The sequence below is a fragment of the Lutra lutra genome, chromosome 2 (assembly GCF_902655055.1).
Source record: "Lutra lutra chromosome 2, mLutLut1.2, whole genome shotgun sequence".
Classification (NCBI taxonomy): domain Eukaryota; kingdom Metazoa; phylum Chordata; class Mammalia; order Carnivora; family Mustelidae; genus Lutra; species Lutra lutra.
This window is the reverse complement of record NC_062279.1, coordinates 71,131,354-71,152,905: the sequence shown is the minus strand read 5'-3', so window position 1 is coordinate 71,152,905 and position 21,552 is coordinate 71,131,354. Positions and strand designations below refer to the sequence as shown.

At 35.8% G+C, this 21,552-nt stretch overlaps 1 protein-coding gene across 2 annotated transcripts in view; it reads right to left on the bottom strand.

The window, feature by feature from the left end:
* Nucleotides 1–21,552, bottom strand: part of DDX60 (DExD/H-box helicase 60) — a 119,486-nt gene that overhangs the window by 28,269 nt on the left and 69,665 nt on the right. For both annotated transcript variants that reach the window (XM_047717724.1, XM_047717723.1), the window contains exons 26-33: nucleotides 19,240–19,398; nucleotides 16,241–16,388; nucleotides 14,721–14,873; nucleotides 12,441–12,545; nucleotides 10,080–10,280; nucleotides 5,189–5,293; nucleotides 4,786–4,927; nucleotides 3,034–3,155 (exon numbers count right to left, since the gene is read on the bottom strand). In XM_047717724.1, the coding sequence (XP_047573680.1) occupies nucleotides 3,034–3,155; nucleotides 4,786–4,927; nucleotides 5,189–5,293; nucleotides 10,080–10,280; nucleotides 12,441–12,545; nucleotides 14,721–14,873; nucleotides 16,241–16,388; nucleotides 19,240–19,398 (1,135 nt within the window). The remainder of the gene's footprint in view (nucleotides 1–3,033; nucleotides 3,156–4,785; nucleotides 4,928–5,188; nucleotides 5,294–10,079; nucleotides 10,281–12,440; nucleotides 12,546–14,720; nucleotides 14,874–16,240; nucleotides 16,389–19,239; nucleotides 19,399–21,552) is intronic.

The window sequence follows — 21,552 nt, the reverse complement described above, 5'->3', positions numbered from 1 at the left end:
GAAAGAAAGCCATCCTACACACAAGGTATATGGGATATGATGAATATATGTCATACCTGGGTTGTAGTGATGATATCATGGATATATGCACATGTCCAAACTCATTAAGACGTAAATATTAAATGTGTGCAATTCCTTATATATCAGTTATACCTCAGTAATAATAAAGTTAAAAAAGTAAAGTAGATTTATGCATACCTTCCTGATGTATTATTAAATCAATTACAATATATTTAGCCTATTTTAAATTATGTTTAAAACATGCAAAATATACATACATACTTATGTATGAAAATAGAGTAGGAGGAAATTTTTGAACATTTTCTTCTAGCTTCAACTATTTTGGTTAAAAAGTCAGCTATGAATATCATTGCTTTTTTCAAGGAAATGCTTGTTTCAGCTCTAGCTGGTTTATAATTTTCTCTTTGTTTTTGACTTTCAGTAGTTTTAGTTTAACATTTATATTTATCCTTCTTTAAGTTGACTAATAAGCTTTTGGAACTATGGAGTGCTGCCTTTTATCAGCTTTAGAAAATTCCCAACTAGAAGAGTTGTGAATACTCTTCTGCCATTTTCTTCCCTTCTTTTCTTAATAGACTACCATTACATAACATTAAACCTTTTGACTGTAATCCATATTTCTCTTATGCTATCTGCCTTCAATTTTTTTCTCTCTGTGGTACAGTTTGGGTACTTTCTGTTGAGCTGTCAGCTCATTGATTCTGACTTCTGATAGGTATATTCTGATCAGATATTATATTTTTCAATTCTGACATTTCCATTTAATTATGTGGTAAAATTCTAATTATTGGGTGAAATTCTCTAACCTTCCATGAATTTTTTCTATCTATCACTATCTCCTATTTTCTAACACTTCTCCTATTTATCTATCATTTTTCCTATTTTCTTGAACATATTAATCATACTTAAATTCTTTGTCTCTTAACTCTAATATCTGAATCATCGGTGTGTCTACTACTATTGCCTGCATTTCTTTCTGCCAATTGGTCATATATTCTTGCTTATTCACTTTTTTAGTTCTGGGATTTTTTTTCCCACCATAAATTGTTTACAAAAGGACCTGATAGGCTTCAAATGATATTATCTTCCACCAGAGTGAGTTTTCCCATTTTTGTGCCTGGTTATATGATTGAAGATGTGATCACTTCAGTCCAAATAGAGATTAAAGTGGTATTGCTGGTATTGCTGGTATAGTTTTGCAGTTTTATTAAGTTTCCATCTATACCTGACTTAACTCTGTTCTTGAGTCATGATTCTCTTGGGACTTTGTGTATGAGGCTGGTGGGACTTGTTTTCTCAGTCCTAAAAGACTGCCAAAGATCTACCTCTTTCCTACAGAGCTTCCTAACCTTCCACATCTTCCAGTTCTAAAAGCCTTCAAAAATGTCTTGAGGGGCATACAAGCCTATGAATAAGTGCATAGTGGGTTTTTACTTAATAAATGCCACAAGACTGCAAAAATTTGGTGTAGTAATCCAGCATTTCATGCAGACCTGGTACTCAGTAAACATTCTCAATAAACTCATAGAAACACTATGTCTCCCACGTTTCTGTCACTCTAGCCTCATGTGGTCACTAAAAGCTTTAATAATTGTTTTAATCTCAGAAGCAGCTCTCTGTATATGCTAAGTAATATTTTTACAACATGTTCAGAATCAACAAATTCTTTGGTAGAAAGCCATGATTAAAGATTCCCATTACATCATTAGTAAGTTTTTGTCATTTTACAATTTTAGACAGTCAAATCCTCATTGTTTCCACAGCTCTCTGTTGCAACACAAGTGATAACCATCTACTACATCCTACCTGAAAGTGCACAAATTTCCAATAACCTTTAAAAAAGAGAAAAAAAAAGAGACTGGCAGACAGTGAGAAAGACAGGAGGTCTCCATGCAAAACCTTCCTTTAGTGTATATCTTTATGATGTCTTTTCTTTGTGAGAATGTAGATACTGAATTCTTAAGTTAAATATAAATTGTTTAAACAAAACAAACACTACTTCAAGAGTGTACATGTGATAAAAAAAATGTGAAGATGATAGGTCAATGACTAAAGTTATGTTCACTGGTCAAGAGAACATTCTGTGAGGGCTAAGATTTGTAATTTGACATTGTGGAGTTAGACAATATAGATTAACTCATCTCTTTTTGTTCCTTGTCACCTTTTACTAAGGTTATTAAGTATAACCCACCTATCCCACTTTCTCAGATTCCAGTGGGGTATATTAGTAACAGTATTTGATGTTGATTTAATAATAGCAAATCCTGATCAAAGAATATGTTTCAGGGGCGCCTGGGTGGCTCAGTGGGTTAAAGCCTCTGCTTTTGGCTCAGGTCATGATCCCAGGGTCCTGGGATCGAGCCCCGCATCGGGCTCTCTGCTCGGCAGGGAGCCTGCTTCCTCCTCTCTCTCTCTCTCTGCCTGCCTCTCTGCCTACTTGTGATCTCTGTCTGTCAAATGAAATGAATAAAATCTTAAAAAAAAAAAAAAGAATATGTTGCAAATAAAATTGGAAAAGAGTTTTCCTGCTTTTATTCTACATGAGTCAAGGAATTATTTCTTTAATGACTATTCTAATGTTTCTTCATTGAGGACTTTCGAGTTCACAACATACACTTCTTGCTTGTAGCCCTACCTCCCAAGGTAAAAAGACCCTAAGGGAACTACAGATTCAATGATAGGAACAATTTGTTCATTTACTGTGTAATTATCTACATTTATTTCTTTAGCCACTGAATGCTATAATTTGACAGAGTCATACAATCAAATGGAAAACACAGGCAAAATTTTTTACCTTACTTTTTCTCAAGAAATTTAGTCTTTTGATATATTGATATGGAGAGGCTTATGAATTAGAGGTTAAATATAACAGCGATTACAGAAAGAACAAACTATTATTCTATAAAACAAGTGAACCTTATATTGATAAAATCCTACTGCTGCTGAATCATTTATGGTAGGAACTACTTAATTACATTAATTATTTAATGTTACCAGAAGCATAAATTTTACCTTTGATTGATAAAACTTGACAGTAGTATCCTGGAACTTTGCCGGAAGAAGTCTTCTTCCAAACAGATTTGCCAATACTAACACTAGCTTTTCCATAACATCTTGAGAAAAATGTTTTGAATCTATACAATACAAAGCGTCTTGTTATAAAGGTAAAAAAAAAAAAGTGCCAATACCATTTTTAACATTTAAATTGGATATTATATTGCATTTCATTTCATGAAAACTGAAAATAATGTAACAAATATAGCAACCAAGGAATGATTATATCTGCTGACAGTTTACATCTGTGTCTTCTTTTTCATTCTTGCTACCCCCACACTAGTTTGTACCAAAATCATTCCAACCACAAATTGCCTCATCTCCTTACCTGGATTCTACCCATCCCCCTCCCTTAACTTCAGGCCATGATCAATTTTCCTAAAGCATTTTATGATCCTGTCTCTCACCCATTCAAAAATCCCTGTTTGCATGTCAATGCCTCATAAACAAAATCCAATCTCCTTAGCTTAGCATTTAAGGCTTTCTAAAATTCAGCTTACAAATAACCTCCCAGCCTTATCTTCCTTCTTTACCTTATTGCCATTCATATTAAGGTACAATCAACTTGACTTACTTTCTATCCTTCATAACACATGAGCAGTGATTAAAAAGGTTCTACCTTTAATAAGTTGGGGTCTAGAGTCAGACTACTTATGTTTGAATCTTGGCTCTCGCACTTATCTAAAATTGTGTGACCATGGTAATTTATTTAACTTCTCTTTATCCATTTCCTTACTTACAAAAGAGTGATAGCCATATCATATGCCTCATAAAGTTATCAAATTTTCTATCTCCATGATTATAATAGCATACACCCTCACACCCCACCCATACCCATACAGCAATGAACACAACTGTACTTCCTGTTGCAGGAAATTATTTCTTCTCTGACAGAGCTTTTGCAGGGACAGAATTCCCTGAATAAACTTGTTTCACAGAACAATGCATGTTCAGAGCATAATGAACTGGATTATTGCACAAAGTAAAATTTTGCTATCCATTTAAGACAGAAATAAAGCAATGCTGTGAAAGGCATTGCATTTGCAAAGCATTAGGAAATGTAATAAATTTAAGCACCAAAAAGAAAACATGTCTTTTAGGGACACTGTTTAAGGGTCTAGGCCTTAATTATAGAAATAAAATGTTTTTAATTTTTAAAAAAATGTATTAAATGGAATATTAGGTGGGCATAAAAATGGAATTCACAAAAAATTTATATGATACTGGCATAACTATATTTCAAGGAACATAAGATTCTAGATTGTACAATTAATACATCAGTTATTTAAATATACAGTTATATTCTATGAGAATATAATTGGAAGAGAATATTCATAAATATTAATTGTGAATATTATATTTAACATAATGCCTGCCTATATCCCTTTTCTATGATGAGCACATATTACATTTTAATTAGGAAAAATATTTATTAAAAAATCACATATTATTTAATTTGTTCTGAGTCTTAGAGTCCAGAAATCACTAAAGTTCATAAGAAACTGACATTTTAAAATAGGTGTCACAAAATATGGCTATATTCCATATGATCTATATTAGTAGGTATACAAAACTTTATCTAATTTTGTATCTCTAAATTATCTAAATATTAACTTGTGTTTTCTATGTAGAAAAAATTTTCCTGAAGTGCTAGCTTCACTATGGTCTCTGTTACTATTTCAAGATTATACACACAAACATCAAGCTTACCTTTCCTAGTTGGCTGACAGAGATTGTGGAAAAGGCCTTTTACAAGAAAACTGACAAAAACAAGATTAGAAGGCTCATGATAATGCAAATGTGATACAAGTCCAGCAAACCCCATTGGTTTACCTTCTTGATCTAAATAGCCCTAAAGAACAAAAACAATTTATTAGTTTGACTCAACGCACCACATCCATTAATTAATAACTAACATTAAGTGCTAGTTAAAACAGTATTTAATGCCAATATAAGAGAGATTAATAATCATTACCTGGGCCAAGTGTGATAATTATATTAAGCAAAGAAATATTAGTCATTGGATATAATCTTCTAAAGACCACAATTCAGCAGGATAAAAAGTAAAGATAGCACCATTCCTATTTCACAAAAAGGCAAAAAGCAATCATACCTGTTTCACAAGGAATTGCAAAGAAAACAAGAAATAAAGTTTTAACATCTCCATGACTCTGGGTTTTTTGAAGGACAGCAATGAATGCTTTAGCACTGACAGCACCTTTAAAAAAGAATATGTTAATTCACAACATGTTAGTTTTATGAAATATATTTGTAAATAATGATACAAATATATTGTAATTTAAAATTTTTTCTAATGATGTTTTGACATCTTAAAAAACCTTTCTGAAAAAAGAAACAAACAAAAAAATCTTTCTGGTCGGGGAGAGACTGTCCCTTTGTGGGCTAGCTGACTCCTAAAGATAACAACTTGCCTAAAAGCATGCCTATCATATACAAACCAACCAAACCTAAGTTTATACCCCTAACTACTTCCTTCCCTAATTCTCAGACATCTAGCCAATACTTCTGGTGTCCTAAATCATCCTAGAGGCAGGTACAAGGTGACAAGAGGTCACCTGCTCAGCCCAAAACCCAGCAGAATTATTCAAACTAGCCAGTCCTAAACTGCTTATTCTGCCGTCTTGCCTTTTCCACAGAAACTTACAAAGGCAGTCACCTAAATTTTCATGCTGCTCCTATCTCTCGCCTCCTGACCAGCTTGGTATCTTTCATATATAGTCCCACATAGTGTGCCCTAACTCCTGTCTCTGAGGCTTATATTTTATTCTCCTGAGCCTTACCTCTGTCTCCTCTTGTCACTGCACCTATCTATCACATAAAAGAATATATAACAATAGGATAGATATTACCCATATCTATTATATCACACAGATTCCTGCAATATATAAGATTCAGTTAAATTTCACATTATTTGCTTTATCATCTTCTTACATGGCACATCCTTCCTTTAACAAATAGAACATATAAAACAGAATCATCAGAAATGAAATATTGCCAAAAGACCCCGTTTACAAGCTTACAGCTCTTGGCTCATTCTGGTGGAAAACGAGATTTCCTATTATATTCACTTCAGTGTTGTGGCAAAAATAATAGAATAAGGGTGCCTGGGTGGCTCAGGGGGTTAAGCCTCTGCCTTTGGCTCAGGTCATGATCTCAGGGTCCTGGGATCGATCTCGCTCAGCAGGGAGCCTGCTTCCCCCTCTCCCTCTGCCTGTCTTTCTGCCTACTTGTGATCTCTCTCTCTCTCTCTCTCTGTCAAAAAATAAGTAAAATCTTTAAAAAAATAGAATAGGTTGATTAAAACAAAAATATTAAAAATATTGTTTTGTTTCTGGTGTAAAACAGCCCTGAGGTAGCAGTTCAGATAACTTTGAGCTGCCCACTAAAACATCTATGAGGTTCCAATAAAAGGAAAATTTCCTGACATCACCAAATTTAAGCCTGGTTACCATTAGGCCTGAGAGTTTATAGAGCCTAGGAAGAGTCTGTCCTCACTGTAAGTGCAGTGGACTATGTGAAAGGAAGCTGGGAGGATACAGATGAGAGAAAGAAGGGAGATAGGAAGGGGGATATAATGCACATCACTTTTATTTTAGGATGTCTTTTTGAGAGTTTCCCAAATGCCCTTTCCTACTTCCTCTCTCTGTTGCTTTGCATTTAGCCATAGATGGCAACAGCAAGAAAACAGCTGAGTAGTAGGAGAGTGAGCAACTCATGGTGATTCACTGTAATCTTAGAGATCTAGACACATAACTAAAGTCATACTAAGATAGTAAGGCCCCTGACAGAAATGTATACCATAGTTTGTAGTGATGAGTGGCATCCATATGATAAATGTGGCAGTGAGACTGGCAAGAGTAGATCAAGGAACTTTCAGTCCAGAAAAGCTACGTAAGTTTAAAATCTACCAAACACTAACGTTTGAGACAAAAGCTATTCAGCTACCCTCACATTTAATAGGGTATTTGAATAGCACTTAGATGGCCAGAGAGAAGCCAGAGTGAAATCATATATCGTATTTTTTGGCAGCCCATCCGACTTAAACAAATGTACCTATATCCAAGTGAGAAAATAGAAAAACCCACAAGAGATCAACTCTTTATAAGAAAACTGATCACCCTGCTAAGATACTAAAATATACTAAAAGTATTTATTAAATGTCTGTACCAGGGACTAAGACAAGCATCTTTGGCCACAGAGTGCTTATATTCCAGTGAAAAATATAGAGAAAATAAATAAAAACATGATAGATAGATAGATAGATAGATAGATAGATAGATAGATATTTGATGCTATGTAAGGAGTGATACATGTTATGTATAAATGAATACAGATCATGGTGCAGCAGACAGGAGATACATTTACAAATTTAGGAAGAGCAGTGACAGTAGGCTTCACTGAGAGTAATATTAGAGAAAAAACTTGAATGAGGTAAAGGAGTGAGGCTATGCACATATCCGAGAGAAGATATTACAAGCAAAAGAAACAGCAAAGCCATGGTCCTCAGACTGTAATGTGGAGTCCATGGAGCAGGTACTAGGCTCGTGTGGGAAATCAGGAAGAGGTTAGTTCAACAAGATGATGAGGGATCAGTTTCTGCAGAACCATCATAAGAACACTGACTCTTACTCTTAAAAAAAAAAAAAAAAGGAAGGAAGATAAGAAAGAAAGAAGAAAAAAGGGCTGGGGGAAAGCTGACCTGTAAAAATTGCTTTCTTTAGGCAGCAAAAAGATTTTTTGAAAAATTATTTGGCATCCTTAATGGATACCATAAGGTATGTCCTCTACAAGACAAGGCAAAACAGCATAAGGTAAATGGGCAATTAAAAACTGACACTAAAAAATACTTTATTAATATGTAAAAGAGTGATATAAGAAATAGTGAAGAATTTCAGGAAAATTAAAATTCCAGTAGCAGACTTAAAATCCACATGTGTATTACTAAAGAGCAGAACAAACTCTGGACAGCAGCTTCAGCAATGTGAAAGATAAACTTCACAGGTTCTCTTATAATTAAGAAAAACATAGCAATGGAGTACAGAAAAAGAATTTTTGATTTAAAAATATAACCCTTCCTGATAAGAAACTAAACAAATTAAAATAGAAGCAAATAGTAAATATCTAATTTAAGATATCTCTTCTTAGTTCTAAAACTACTTGAGCATTGTCCAATGCAAATGTATGTAACATAAATTTTATGTTATTTTTGTTTTACCACAATTTTAAAAACTGAACCTGAAGCTTCCTATGAGCATGCTTTATGTAAACATAAAGATTAAAAATTCTTAGCATATAACTAAAAGGTCAATTTAAAAAATAACCCTCAAAACAGAAAATCCTGGGGAAAAGAATTTGAAATATAAGGATTTTTTTAAAATTCATATAAATACATAGGCAGAAAAAAATCAACTACAAGAAAATAGGAATTACATGGCTCTACTAGGGGATACTAAAAGAGTCTACTCCAGGGACGCCTGGGTGGCTCAGTTGGTTAAGCAGCTGCCTTCGGCTCAGGTCATGATCCCAGCGTCCTGGGATCGAGTCCCACATCGGGCTCCTTGCTTGGCAGGGAGCCTGCTTCTCCCTCTGCCTCTGCCTGCCACTCTGTCTGCCTGTGCTCACTCTCGCTTCTCTCTCTATGACAAATAAATAAATAAAATCTTAAAAAAAAAAAAAAAGAGTCTACTCCACTGTAACAGTATATGCCAGAGGAAATGAAACTCTCTTACTTTGATGTGAAGAGTAAAGGGAATATTCTAAAAATTTTATGTCCATATTTGAGCCTTTCATGTGTGAAGATTACAGACAGATTTTCTCAAATACGCCAAGGCAAAGAAAATAAACCACTCTAATAAACTTTCTTTAAAAATCTTTGAAAGCTTGCTAAAAGATGTATTCTTCTCTCCTACACAGAAGCAAAAATTAAGAATGCAGAAATGGGGAAGTTTTGGTCTAAAATGATATGTGCCTGCTCTGTAAGACATCAGCAACATAAGAGCCAACTCATCAAGGAAGTCCTGAAAGACTTCTCACATCAACAAACAGTATCTGGTTTAATTGGACATATTAATCAATATACAAAAACAATGTATCTTCATAAGGATGAAAACCAAATTGTTTCATTATGAATTTTAAATCTTTCATTGTGAGATTAGACACAAAATATTTATCTCAGGAAAAACTTCAGGAAAAGTTTATAGTCATATCAATCAATGTCTAATCAAATATATCAGTGTTTGAAAACCAAAGGTACCCCTATGGCAAAAGATAACATGACTGTCTTTGGATGATGAGACTAGTATGATTTTGCTTTCTTTCAACCTTGTGCATTAATTAAATATTCCTTCATGAATTTGGGTTACTGTGGTTTTTTTACAAAAAATAAACTCTATTATTATGAATTGGTCACAAGAAATTGTGTTCCTTTTGAAAATAGAATCTAACCCAGATCTTTTAAAATCTATAGCCAGGGGTGCCAAGGTGGTTCAGTGGGTTGAACATCTGACTCTTGATTTCAGCTCAGGTCATGATCTCAGGGTCATGAGATCAAGTCCCACATCGGGCTCTGTGCTCATCAGGGAGTCTGCTTAAGACTGTCTCCCTCTCCCTCTGCCCCTTCTCCCACTCATGCTCTCTGCCTCTTTCTCTCCGAGTAAATAAATAAAATCTTTAAAAAATAAAATAAAATATAATCAATAGCCAGCACCCTTACCTACTATAGGACAATACCAATCACACATGAAAAAAGTAATCTTTAATTCCAAATGCCCAACTAACACAAATTCTATGATTAATAGAGGAGACAAACAAAACTAATTATTATTCTCCCACTCTGCCCCAACCCTATACTATGCAAGACATTGCAAAGCATAAAAACCCGTGAAACTTAAAAGTTATTGCTACAGACTTCTAAGAAAGAGCAAACCTAACCACAGCCAAGCCAGCAGTGAAGACTTCACCTCAGAAAATGTCAAGCTCAGTACCTTTGCTTTAGCATCCTCTGGGTCGTCTCCCTTGGAAGCCAGCAGCATGAGTCGCAGGACCAGGGTAATGCTGAGAGGGAACTGTCCTCTCAGTTCAGGAACATTGGATTTAATGAGTTTTTCTATTTTGGGCAATGGAATATCAAAAAAATATACATCTCCCAGCAGGTCTTGACCTCGTCTTCCAGCACGTCCAGACATCTGGAAACAGAAGAGAATCACAAAGTAAAACTTCCCTAGATACTTTCTCCATCACAGTATAAGAATTGAGCCTTTTACATAGGGTTGGAGCAAGTACATTGTACATATGTCCAACCATCATATGAACAGAACTTAAAATCCAACTGTGTAGCACTTGGGAAATTTACCATGGCTAAGACAGAGTTGAGAATGAGAAATTTATCATTATTATGTAATCATTTCATGCCAAAAATTATGTTATATATTTATATCATGATATACAGATGGAACAGAGCACAACAAGAAGACTAGACCCTAATTTCAAATTCACTTATAGCTGAAGCAATTACACCAATTCTCTCCTTTCCCACTTTCTCTCCCTTGTTCCTTTCTTACACACCAGTGTGTTGCATCACAAGTCACCATAAAAATTGTGCACAAATTGAGGAATACATGAATCAGATAAAATTCTGAAATTCTACTTGTAGAAAACAAACTCTTTAGAGAAGAGGTATTAGTTCTCATATATTAAGTGCTTAGAAAGTGCTAAATCCTTTGAACTGTTTTTATATAGACCTCACAACAACAACCATATGAGGTAAATATAATCATTATCTCCATTTTACAAAGTAGAAATAGGGGCATGAGGGAGAGAAGAAACTTGTCTGTAGTCAAATCCCAGAAAGTGGAAGATCCAACTCACACCCTGGCATTTTGACTCCCAAGTCTATCATCTGAAACATCATAACACATAGTGGAAAACGCTATGTCACTCCCAAAGATGGTATAGGAGAGGAGAGCTCATGCAGAACACAGCCCCAGGAGGAGAGATCAGAAAGACAGGGGTTAGTAAAGTAGTGAGAAATAAGAGGGGTGTTATATTGGATAGGAACAAAGCCTATAAGAATAAGAAGTGTTTAGAGAGAAAAGGAGGAGGGCATTTTGATAAAAACTTGAATGTTGGCCCATACCTTAAAAAATAATCCTGCTAGCAGAAATAGTCATCAAATATTCTAAGTGAAATAAGGCAAGCAGAGAAAGTCAATTATCATATGGTTTCACTTATTTGTGGAACATAAGGAATAGCATGGAGGACATTAGGAGAAGGAAAGGCAAAATCGGAGGTGGAGATGAACCATGTGAGACTATAGACTCCGAGAAACAAACTGAGAGTTTGTTAGAGGGGAGGGGATTGGGGGGGGTGGGTGAGCCTAGTGGTGGGTATTGTGGAGGGCACATATTGCATGGAGTACTGGGTGTGATGCATAAACAATGAATCTTGGAACACTACATCAAAAACTAACGATGTACTGTATGGTGACTAACAGAACATAATAAAAATATAATAAAAAAATTAGGGTGCCTGGGTGGCTCAGTGGTTTAAGCCTCTGCCTTTAGCTCAGGTCATGATCTCAGAGTCCTGGGATTGAGCCCTGCATCAGGCTCTCTGCTCAGCCGGGAGCCTGCTTCCCCCCTCCTCTCTCTGCCTGCCTCTCTGTCTAATTGTGATCTCTCTCTTTGTCAAATAAATAAAATCTTTAAAAAAAAATAAATTATTCTTGAGCAGGGAAGCCATATGAAGACAAACTAAACTGTGTATGGGACATAGAAGAGTAAGGAGAATTGAAAATCAAGAGAACTGTTTTAATAATACAAGGCCAAGAATGTATGATGAGAGATAGTGAGGACAGAAATTGCAAGGCAAAAGCCAAATACATGTAGGAGAATAACGAAGTGGGCTTGGTAATAGGCTGTGTATTGGGAGCAAAGAAGAGAGAAGTATTAACTCCAGAGTGCAAAAACACGTGCACAGGAAATGAATGAGTAAATGTTTATCTAGCACCTTTGATATGTATCTTTCTTACAAATAACTTCATTTAATTCTTGCAAATGCTGTGGGGTAGTAATTATCACCCTTATTCTGAAGACAGGAAGAAAAGGGCCAGGCGGTTAAGATCTATCTCACCCAAAGTCACATATCTGGTCAATGATGGCCACATAATTCTACACTCATGTACCTACCACTATACCACAGCTAAACCAGACAGTTAGGCATGAATGAATGTGAGGGTGTGCTAGCACATGAATTGCAATATGTTCTTAAACTAACAGCTCACATTTTTTACCATTTTATGGCCATATTTTCATAAGGCAATAGTGAGCATATGCATACTGCAATACCTGTCTGTAATTTAAAGCATCCAGATAGATCGAGTTTTGAGCAAAAACCACAGATTTGCAAGGCATGTTGATTCCTAAAGCAAGTGTCCCAGTAGCTGTCACCACCTAGAAAGAGAATAAAACAATTCTTCATGAAATAGTATTTCAGTAGAATGCCATGTACTTACTGAAACTCTCTGCTATTCAATTGAACCCCAGTGGGAGAGCCAGAGATGGCCTACTTGCTATTGTTCCTCCACACTGACAAGAGTACCTGGCACATGACAGGTGTTCAGTAACTATTTCTTAATGAATGACTAAAAAAGGGAATTTCCTCATGGCAGGGTAATAATACTTTTACAAACCCCCTTCTGGGATACTGCCCACTTCATCCACTCCAGCTTATTTGTGAAGGTTATTTCAATGGAGATAACATATGTTGTAATAAGGGCAAAAAACACAGTTTCATCGCCGCCCCCCTCAATTGCCTTGACAACTGACCAAAAAGGAGCAGGACAAACTTTAAGTTTCTTAAATGTTCCAACTTTTGCTCATTTTCTCATATAATTTTGGGTATTTCTATTGGTCCTCTCTTTCTCTTTACATTGTCATGTATTCCATGTCTTAAAGGTAATATTTAAGTATATGGAATAATTTTCTCTAACTATTCTATAACTGAGGTCTACATTTGTGAAAATGAAACACATGATTTATTAACTATTTTTCTAAAGTTCTTTAATAAAAACAAAAATGGAAAAGTAAGAACATTAAATTTATATTATAAGTAGAATAAATACCTTTTTTTAAAAATGTGTTTTCTATAACAAAGCTATCACTATTTCCATATTGCCTTTCTAGAGTGATCTAATTATTCATTCATTAAACTAATAGTAATTAAGGTACTACTACTTAGCATATACTATTTTAGACATAAGATATGCTGATCAAAATACATGTGCCTCTTTTCCTCAATTTATAAGCATGTAGAAATTTTTCTCTAGTTATTGACCTTTTTGTTTAAAGATTAAATTTATTTATTTGAGAGAGAGAGAGAGTTCAAGCAGGGAGGAGACCAGAAGGAGAGGGAGAAGCAGACTCCCTGCCAAGCAGGGTGCCTGACTCAGGGCTCAATTCCAGGATCCTGGGATCAGGACCTGAGCTGAAGGCAAAATGTTGAGGAAAGTTAAAAGGTAATTTTTTAACCTGTAAAAAACCAAAATATATTATTAACAACATTGCTTAGCTTTTCTCTTAACTAATAACAAGCTACTTATTTATTTTAAAAGTCAATAACTAGAGGGGTGCCTGGGTGGCTTAGTTGGTTAAGCGGCTGCCTTCGGCTCAGGTGCTGATCCCAGGGTCCTGGGATTGAGCACCACGTCAGGCTCTCTGCTCAGCAGGAAGTCAGCTTCCCCCACTGCCTCTCCCTCTGTGCTCGCTCTCTCTCTCTCTCTGAAACAAATAAAGTCTTAAAAAAAAATACTACATAGAGTAATATCCTCTCATTCTCTCCTCTCCTTCCCCCTGCTTTTGTACTCTCTCTCACTTTCTTTCTCTCACATACACAAATATAATATACATCATACAAAAAATCTGATACAGAAAATTTAAAAAAACTCAGAGGCTATTCTTAAATACTGCTCAAGATTTAAACTAAGAAATTATGTTAATCCTTCCTATAGATTTATCCAGACTATCCCCATGCATCCTCATGTAACATACTAAATAACACATAGTAAGGGTTGGGTTTTCAAGCTATTTAAAGTAATCTTCCTCTTGTCCATCAGTGATGGGAGAGAGAGCATTTAGTAGTGACTCATCTAAAACCTGCCAAAATATGAAGTGGGCCCTAAGGAAGTGATACATTCTTATTCTTACTTCAGCTATTACACTGAAAAAAGATTTGACCAAAACCTATTATAAGTGTCCTCTAAGCCCATGAAAGAATATCTGTAACCAAAATTATACAAACAGCTGACAACATTCCCTAGATACTATAAATGAAAAAGCAAGAGATTGTTATTCCAAGATCATAATAGTTACACTTCATTGAAGAAATATTTGAAAAAGTTATCTGTTTAGGGGAATAGTTAAATTCTTGAAAAAGAGATAAACTAAATGATAAACTTCAAACCCCCTCCCTCAATTAGATGAGATGGAAGGATATGCAATGATATCATGTGTTGTAAAAAAATAAAGGATATAATTAGATGAGAAAAAAAGTTACTATTTTTCCCTTTCGTGAACATTCACTTTCATATAGACACAGCTTCAATTTTTAAAATGAAAAAATTTACCTACCCTAATAAATCCTTTCCTAAAAAGAATCTCAACTAACTGTTTTTCTTTGAAGCTTAAAGAGCTGTGATGATAGCCAATACCCCTTTCTGCCAAAGCCTTCAGCTCTGCACCTTTTCTTGTGAATTTTACTCGATCAAACACCATCTGCAAAGTCTGAGAGAAATAAGAGTATTAGCGATTTTGATCATTTATCTAAGTTTAATTTAAATCAGAAAAAAATATTTAAAAGAAGTAACAGTCATACTTTGTCGTAGTTTTAAAGAAACACCGCTGCTTGAAATTGACTATACATGAGCAAAAAAAACATTTTACGGCAGCAACAGTAACTATAGGAAATATTCCCAAATCTTTGAACAGACGGTCTCTCACTGTTTGACCCTACTTCAGGGGTGAATAGTACGGACAAAACAGTAGATGAAATACCCCAGAGGGGGTGTGAGTGTATGACCAGCTTTTGCCTGGGGGGGGAAGTCAGTTCTCTATATGAGCCTTACAAGTTCTCCCTACGGACTGAGAGAGAGAGAGAGGGAGAGAGTGACTTCTTCAGGAAGGCAGAGCGGGCTTCTTACCCCATATAGTCTGGGAGTGCTTACTTCTCTCTGTAAATCATTCACAAATGACCTAAAAAACAACCATTCCTTAAGGGGGAAATCCACTTGTGTAGAGAGTTATATGTACAAAGATAAACACTGTTTATGAGGGGGAGATAAAAGAAAGAAAAACAAACAAACAAACCCTGAGTATCCAAAAGCAAAAGATGCTTCAGTTGTATAGTCATCCATGCAATGGAATATTGAGGAGCTATTCAAATGATGATGTAAATTCATGGTTATTAAAAAGTTTTCAAAAAAAAAGTATACAATAGAACTGTGTGTGTGTGTGTGTGTGTGCATGTGTGTGTATATGTGGTCATAAATGAAAAAGATATAAAAGGTTCATTCAGAAGGGCAGTGATTACTTCTGATTGATGGCATTGTTTTTATTGTTGCTAATTTGTATTTTCAAATTCATCTACCTTAAGCATGAATTGTTTGCATTAAAAAAAGTTTTAAGGAAAAAATGGCATAGCACTTTTATATATTTCAATGTCTTTTGGTAGAATGTTTTAACTATAATATAGACAGCTTCTGATTTTGACAAATTCTGTGTACATTGTACATTATTTAAAGAGTATTGAACCACATGTACCCAAATCTTCAAATGAGGCATGTGGAATTAAAGTTTAGAATTCAGGCTGTGAAAAAAGCCCTTCTGTGATGGAAAAAAAGTAATAAAAAGACAGACCCTCTCAAGAGTTCATTGTTAACAAGAAAGAAATAATCTCTAAAACCTCTCCTCTCCTTTTTAGACATGCTCTGCAGAGCCCTAAAGAGTTATGTGTAACTAGAAGGTCACACAGAGAGAATTCTATTCTACTAGAGATTGCATTTAGTTATACATTCAACACTGTCTATAACTGAGAAATAATGGCTGATGAGTAAAGTCATTTCCTAGAGGAGTATTTCATTCCAAGAGCTGACCTCCGTGTCTATCGCTTTTTGATTAGCATAAGTGCACTCTTGAGGGATTTCCAGGTTCTTCTCCAAAATCTTGAGTAGATTATTATGTTCAGCTTCATGTATTAGCCTTTGATCCATTTTCCTGGGATTTTTCTGGCTTTTTTCATCTCTGTTTGTAAAAATAAATTTTAAGTAATGAATAGTCAGATTTGGCTACCATAGTGAGCTGGAGACCTCCTCGATCCCCTCATCGCCCAGACATTCACTCCCATATACATCTGTACTATTTTGACTCAGACTTCCTTTTCCATGTCCTCATTAGCCTCTGGGACTTGGGGTTGTTCAGTAAACATTTTCTAGTGCACCCATATTTTCCCTGAATGTTCCCTCCCCTCCCTGCTGCAAGTAGCACTCTTACCAAAGTCAGTTCTCCCCAGATGACCTCACTTCCCCTTACTAAAGTGGTAATCATTTTCTCTTTTTCAGCCTTCATGACACCAAGCATGGAGGTAAGGTAGGTGTCCCCCTTGCTCCACATTGCCAATTTCAGGCTATTGTCCTTCTCTCCTTGTGGTAGAGGCTACAACAGCTTTGAGTTTGGTTGCTAAGGAAGGGCTCTCAGCTACCCTGTTCCCTGGAAAATTGTCCTTAACTGACAAGAGCTTCCTAGAAATGCCTGTGAGGTTACAACCTCTCTTGGGAGAGAGGAAGAGGCCTAAGGCCAGTAATTAACTAATATAAGGTACAAAATTCACCCACGTGGACCCAAGCTGGGACAATTCTGTGATGCTCCCAGATCTCCCTATTGGATGAGACTCAGGCATGCACATCCACACATATTTTCTTTACTTTCTCCCCCTCCTCTTTTATTGTTGCTTCTTTCACTTTCCTATAGGTCCCTCATGAGCACAAACTTTCAATAAATCACCTACATAGATGTCCCCATCTCAGAGTGTGCTAGTGAAGAATCTTACCTCAGGCATAGTTGGATAAACCCTGGCTATGTCATCAGACTGTATTATCCATTACCTCTCAATGTAATGGCCTTTTATAGACACCCAGATCACTTACCCCTTCTTTAATTGTTTTCACTTTGTCTCTTAGCTGTGAGTATAAGACATCTCCAAATATAAGAAGATGAGCTCACCGGTATCCCATTGCTAAGAGTTCCCTCCTCCAACTAACATTACCCTTAACTCAAGAAAGAATGATATGACTATGGAAAGGCCTGGCATTAATGCTTGCAGAGCATGGGGCAGAGTGCTAATGGAGGCCCACATATTGATGTTTAACTAAAGTTTTAAATCAAGGTAACAAACTGCCAAATAAAATATATTCTCTCCTACCTCGATAAATATACCTCCATGATAATGGGGCATTTAAAAGGGTGAGAAGGAGCTTCAGGGGGCTGTGCCTCCTAAGATCCACTGACTCATAACAGTATAGGAATAGATATAGATAGAAGAGGGCCAGAGTGGTACTCTCCAAAACACAGGGTCTCTTCCATATAATGACAATACTGAACAAGGTATTAAAACATCCTTTATATTTTTATAGTTTGAATTGCTGGTCACTAATCCAATTTGAAATGATGCTCTGAAGAAAAATTGTCTAAAGATCAGTTACTGAAAAGGATTATAATTCCTATTCTGTCCCTGTCTGGGCTCTTCACCTCCTACTACTTCCAAGGAAACAGCACAACAGGCAGAGAGAAGTTAAGAAGAAAGGTCAGCAGCAAATTATAACTTGCTCTAGAATGTGAGAAATCTGAATCAGAGAAGCTCTAAAAACTTTGTCTACTTTGAAGAAATATCTGAGTTTGATTATTCAGATTCATTTAAAAATATTTATCAAATGACTATTACCTGCCAAGCAATGTGCTGAGCACTGCAGATAAAAAGAGGAAAATATTAATAATGTAGGAAAAAGAAAGACAAGTGAAAAATAACAGTAATGCATTATAGTAACTGATCTACTAAATACTGAAAATGTAACAAGAATACTGAAAAAAAAAGAGTACTAAATTTAACAGGGGAATTCTAGCAAGATTCAGAGAAGAGATAGCAAAACTATGAGTGTAAGCTTTGGGGGCAATCCAAAAGGAGTATACTTAAGGCAGATGGGTCAGATCATGGAAGAACATAGAAGTAGAAGAGGTCATGTAAGGAGAACGATAAATGTTGAATATTATTAGAGAAGAGTGGTAGGAAGTAAAACTGGAAAAGTTAGGGCAAAGCCCAAAACTTGTTGGCATGCCAACAACATCCAAAAAATGTAGACTTTATCATTGAAGCAAGGAAGAATATCGAACATTGAATAATTTAATCAATTTGAAAGTTAACAAGAGCAATTGTTAGCTACCCTGGAGAGCAGTGAACCTGAGCCTCTGGAATCTAAAAAGAAGACCCTTGCAGTCATTCAAGAAAGACATAATGAGCATGAACACCAAGTGGCAAATAAGGTGGAGAGAATAATAGGAAGACAGTAAACATCTTGAATTAGAGTTGTCATGGATTAGGCATAAGAACAAAGAGGAGGAGTCAAAAGCAAAATTCTATCAAGCATAAAACTGGCATTTCAATCAATTTTCCAATTCATTCGACGTTCACTTATGGGACCGTGAGGATAAATCAGTGACACCTCCATGCTGTGGCCCAAGACAATGTGTCTTGACTTTGGTCGGAGGACTAATTCCTCAGAGACTGCGCTCTGAGAGTTGGAGTCACATACGCTTATTTTGAGGGATGATTATGTCAGGTACATAATCTACCAATGCTCATATGCTGTGGTCCCGCCTCTCTGAAGTCCTAAATGAGACCCATCTATGCAACTAAAGAATATATATATATAAGTATTATGACCACTTATCTTTACCCATTCTCCCACCCAAATTTACACAATTTGCAAATAAGTTCAAGCAATAACTAGAATTTCTTTGTAACACATTCAATGTATGTTTCCAATTCGACTTGTGGAGTATTTTAACCCTTAACCACTAATTTGTTTCATTAAGTACTTACATTGTCCTTTGTTTCTCAATGGATTTTTTAACTTTTCGAAGTTTGTTAGTCATATCATGGGCTTCTTTATCAGCTTTGGGAGGCCTTTGACTCTCTTGCTTTTTCTCCAGGGAACTTCTCACCCATTTAGCTGTTTCTTCTACATCTTTTAAGCTGAATCTACAAGCAAATGAAAAGACCATTTGCCCTGAAAATTGTATCATAAATAAAATTTAAATCATATTTCCATCTACTGTTAACATCCTGACATATACCTATAGAGCTTTTAATATCCATCTATAGGAGTTTTATCCTGAATATGCAAACAAGGTATTCTGGGTCAGCAGACTCCTTATTAACTACCTTATAGTAAATAGTAAGTTCCCCTCCTTGTGCAGACCTTACCCCTGAGGCAACAACAATGAGATCCCATGGAAATTTTTCCCATAAGAGTAGGTAAGATACTCCACAAGTAACGGACATAGAACAATGGATTTTCTCTATTTATACACAGAAAAGGGATTGCCCCCCCCAAAAAAAATATAAGATGAGAAAAATAAGTTTATTCATTTTTTTAAAAAAGATTTTATTGATTTATTTGACAGAGAGAAGGAGATCACAAGTTGGCAGAGAGGCAGGCAGAGCGGGAGGGGAAAGCAGGCTCCCTGCTGAGCAGAAAGCCCAATGTGGCTAGATCCCAGGACCCTGAGATCATGACCTAAGTCAAAGGCAGAGGCTTTAACCCACTGAGCCACCCAGGTACCCCACAAAAAAGAAGTTTAAAAACAGAAAACAATTATGGTCTTTATTTATTTGTATTGTTGTAGTTGCTCTTGTATTTAATTCCACTCATATTGAGATCTGCCTCCTAACAGAATCAAAGGCCCTTAGCATTATATAAATATGTGTAATTTCAGATTTCACAAATCTTTTGTGAATTTTAGAGGCTCCTTTGTTTTTTTCCAGTTTTATTGAAATATAATTGACATGTAACATGTGTAAGTTTAAGGTGTACAACGTAATGATTTGATACATCTGCATATCACAAAGTGATTACCATAAAAAGGTTAGTTAACACATCCAGCACCTCCTGTGGTTGCCTTTTGTGTGTTAGTCTGAAAAGATTTAAGATCTACTCTTTTAACAACTTTTAAGTATACAATACAGTATTGTCAGCTATAGTCACCATGCTATACATTATATGAGACCCTGAGACCCTGGTAACCACCAATCTACTCTCTGTTTCCATGAGTTTAGGTTTTTTACATCTTATATATAAGTGAGATCATACAGTAAAAATTTTGCTCTTAGGCAGGAATGGAGACAATGTTAAGTTCTCGCCCTAACTTTTTGGATTATGACTATTTCTTTCCAGAGACCAGATACGGAGTAAAAAAAAGTTGGTATACTAGTGAAGTGAGGATTAAATAAATGGCAGTCTATGCCACATGGCAAGAAATTTTATACAGTAGACAATAAAATAATAAAGTTAGTAAACACTTAAACATGTTATCTTCAGATATTACTCTAAGTATCATAAATACATTTACCCATTTGCACTCACCATCACCCTATGAGGAAAACACTATTATTATCCCTATTTCATAGATGAGAAAATGGATATATAAAGAGATTAAGTGATCTGCCCAGGATTCCACAGCTTGAATGTGACAGAGTCTGGCCTCTAAGCCCATATTCTTAGTCATGAAATCATGTTGCTTCTTTTTTTATTTTAATGTGATTTACTTTGTTTAGGTGTACATTCTGCATGAAATGGCATCATTTTCATCATCATACATCAAGTTTTAAAATCTAGATCACTTGGAAATACTTTTTCCTCTTAAATCTCTCTGATAACCTATTTAGAATGAATGTGATCAAAATTGGACTTCCATCAATATCATTTTGTCATACTGCACTAAGGGCTTTCATGATTTATTTGTATTTAATTCTCACCCCAACCCTACACATTACTATTTTTATCACCTCATTTTGCAAATAAGGAAACTAAGGCTCAAAGCCATTAAATAGCTGTCTAGAAGTACCATACTAATTGAGAGCAGAAGTAGGATACAAACTTGGGACTGACCATGAAATGTGAGTTCTTTTTTTTTTTTTTAAAGATTTTATTTATTTATTTGACAGAGAGAGATCACAAGCAGGCAGAGAGGCAGGCAGAGAGAGAGGAGGAAGCAGGCTCCCTGCTGAGCAGAGAGCCCGATGCGGGGCTCGATCCCAGGACCCTGAGATCATGACCCGAGCCGAAGGCAGCGGCTTAACCCACTGAGCCACCCAGGCGCCCCGGAATGTGAGTTCTTAAGCACACACTAATAC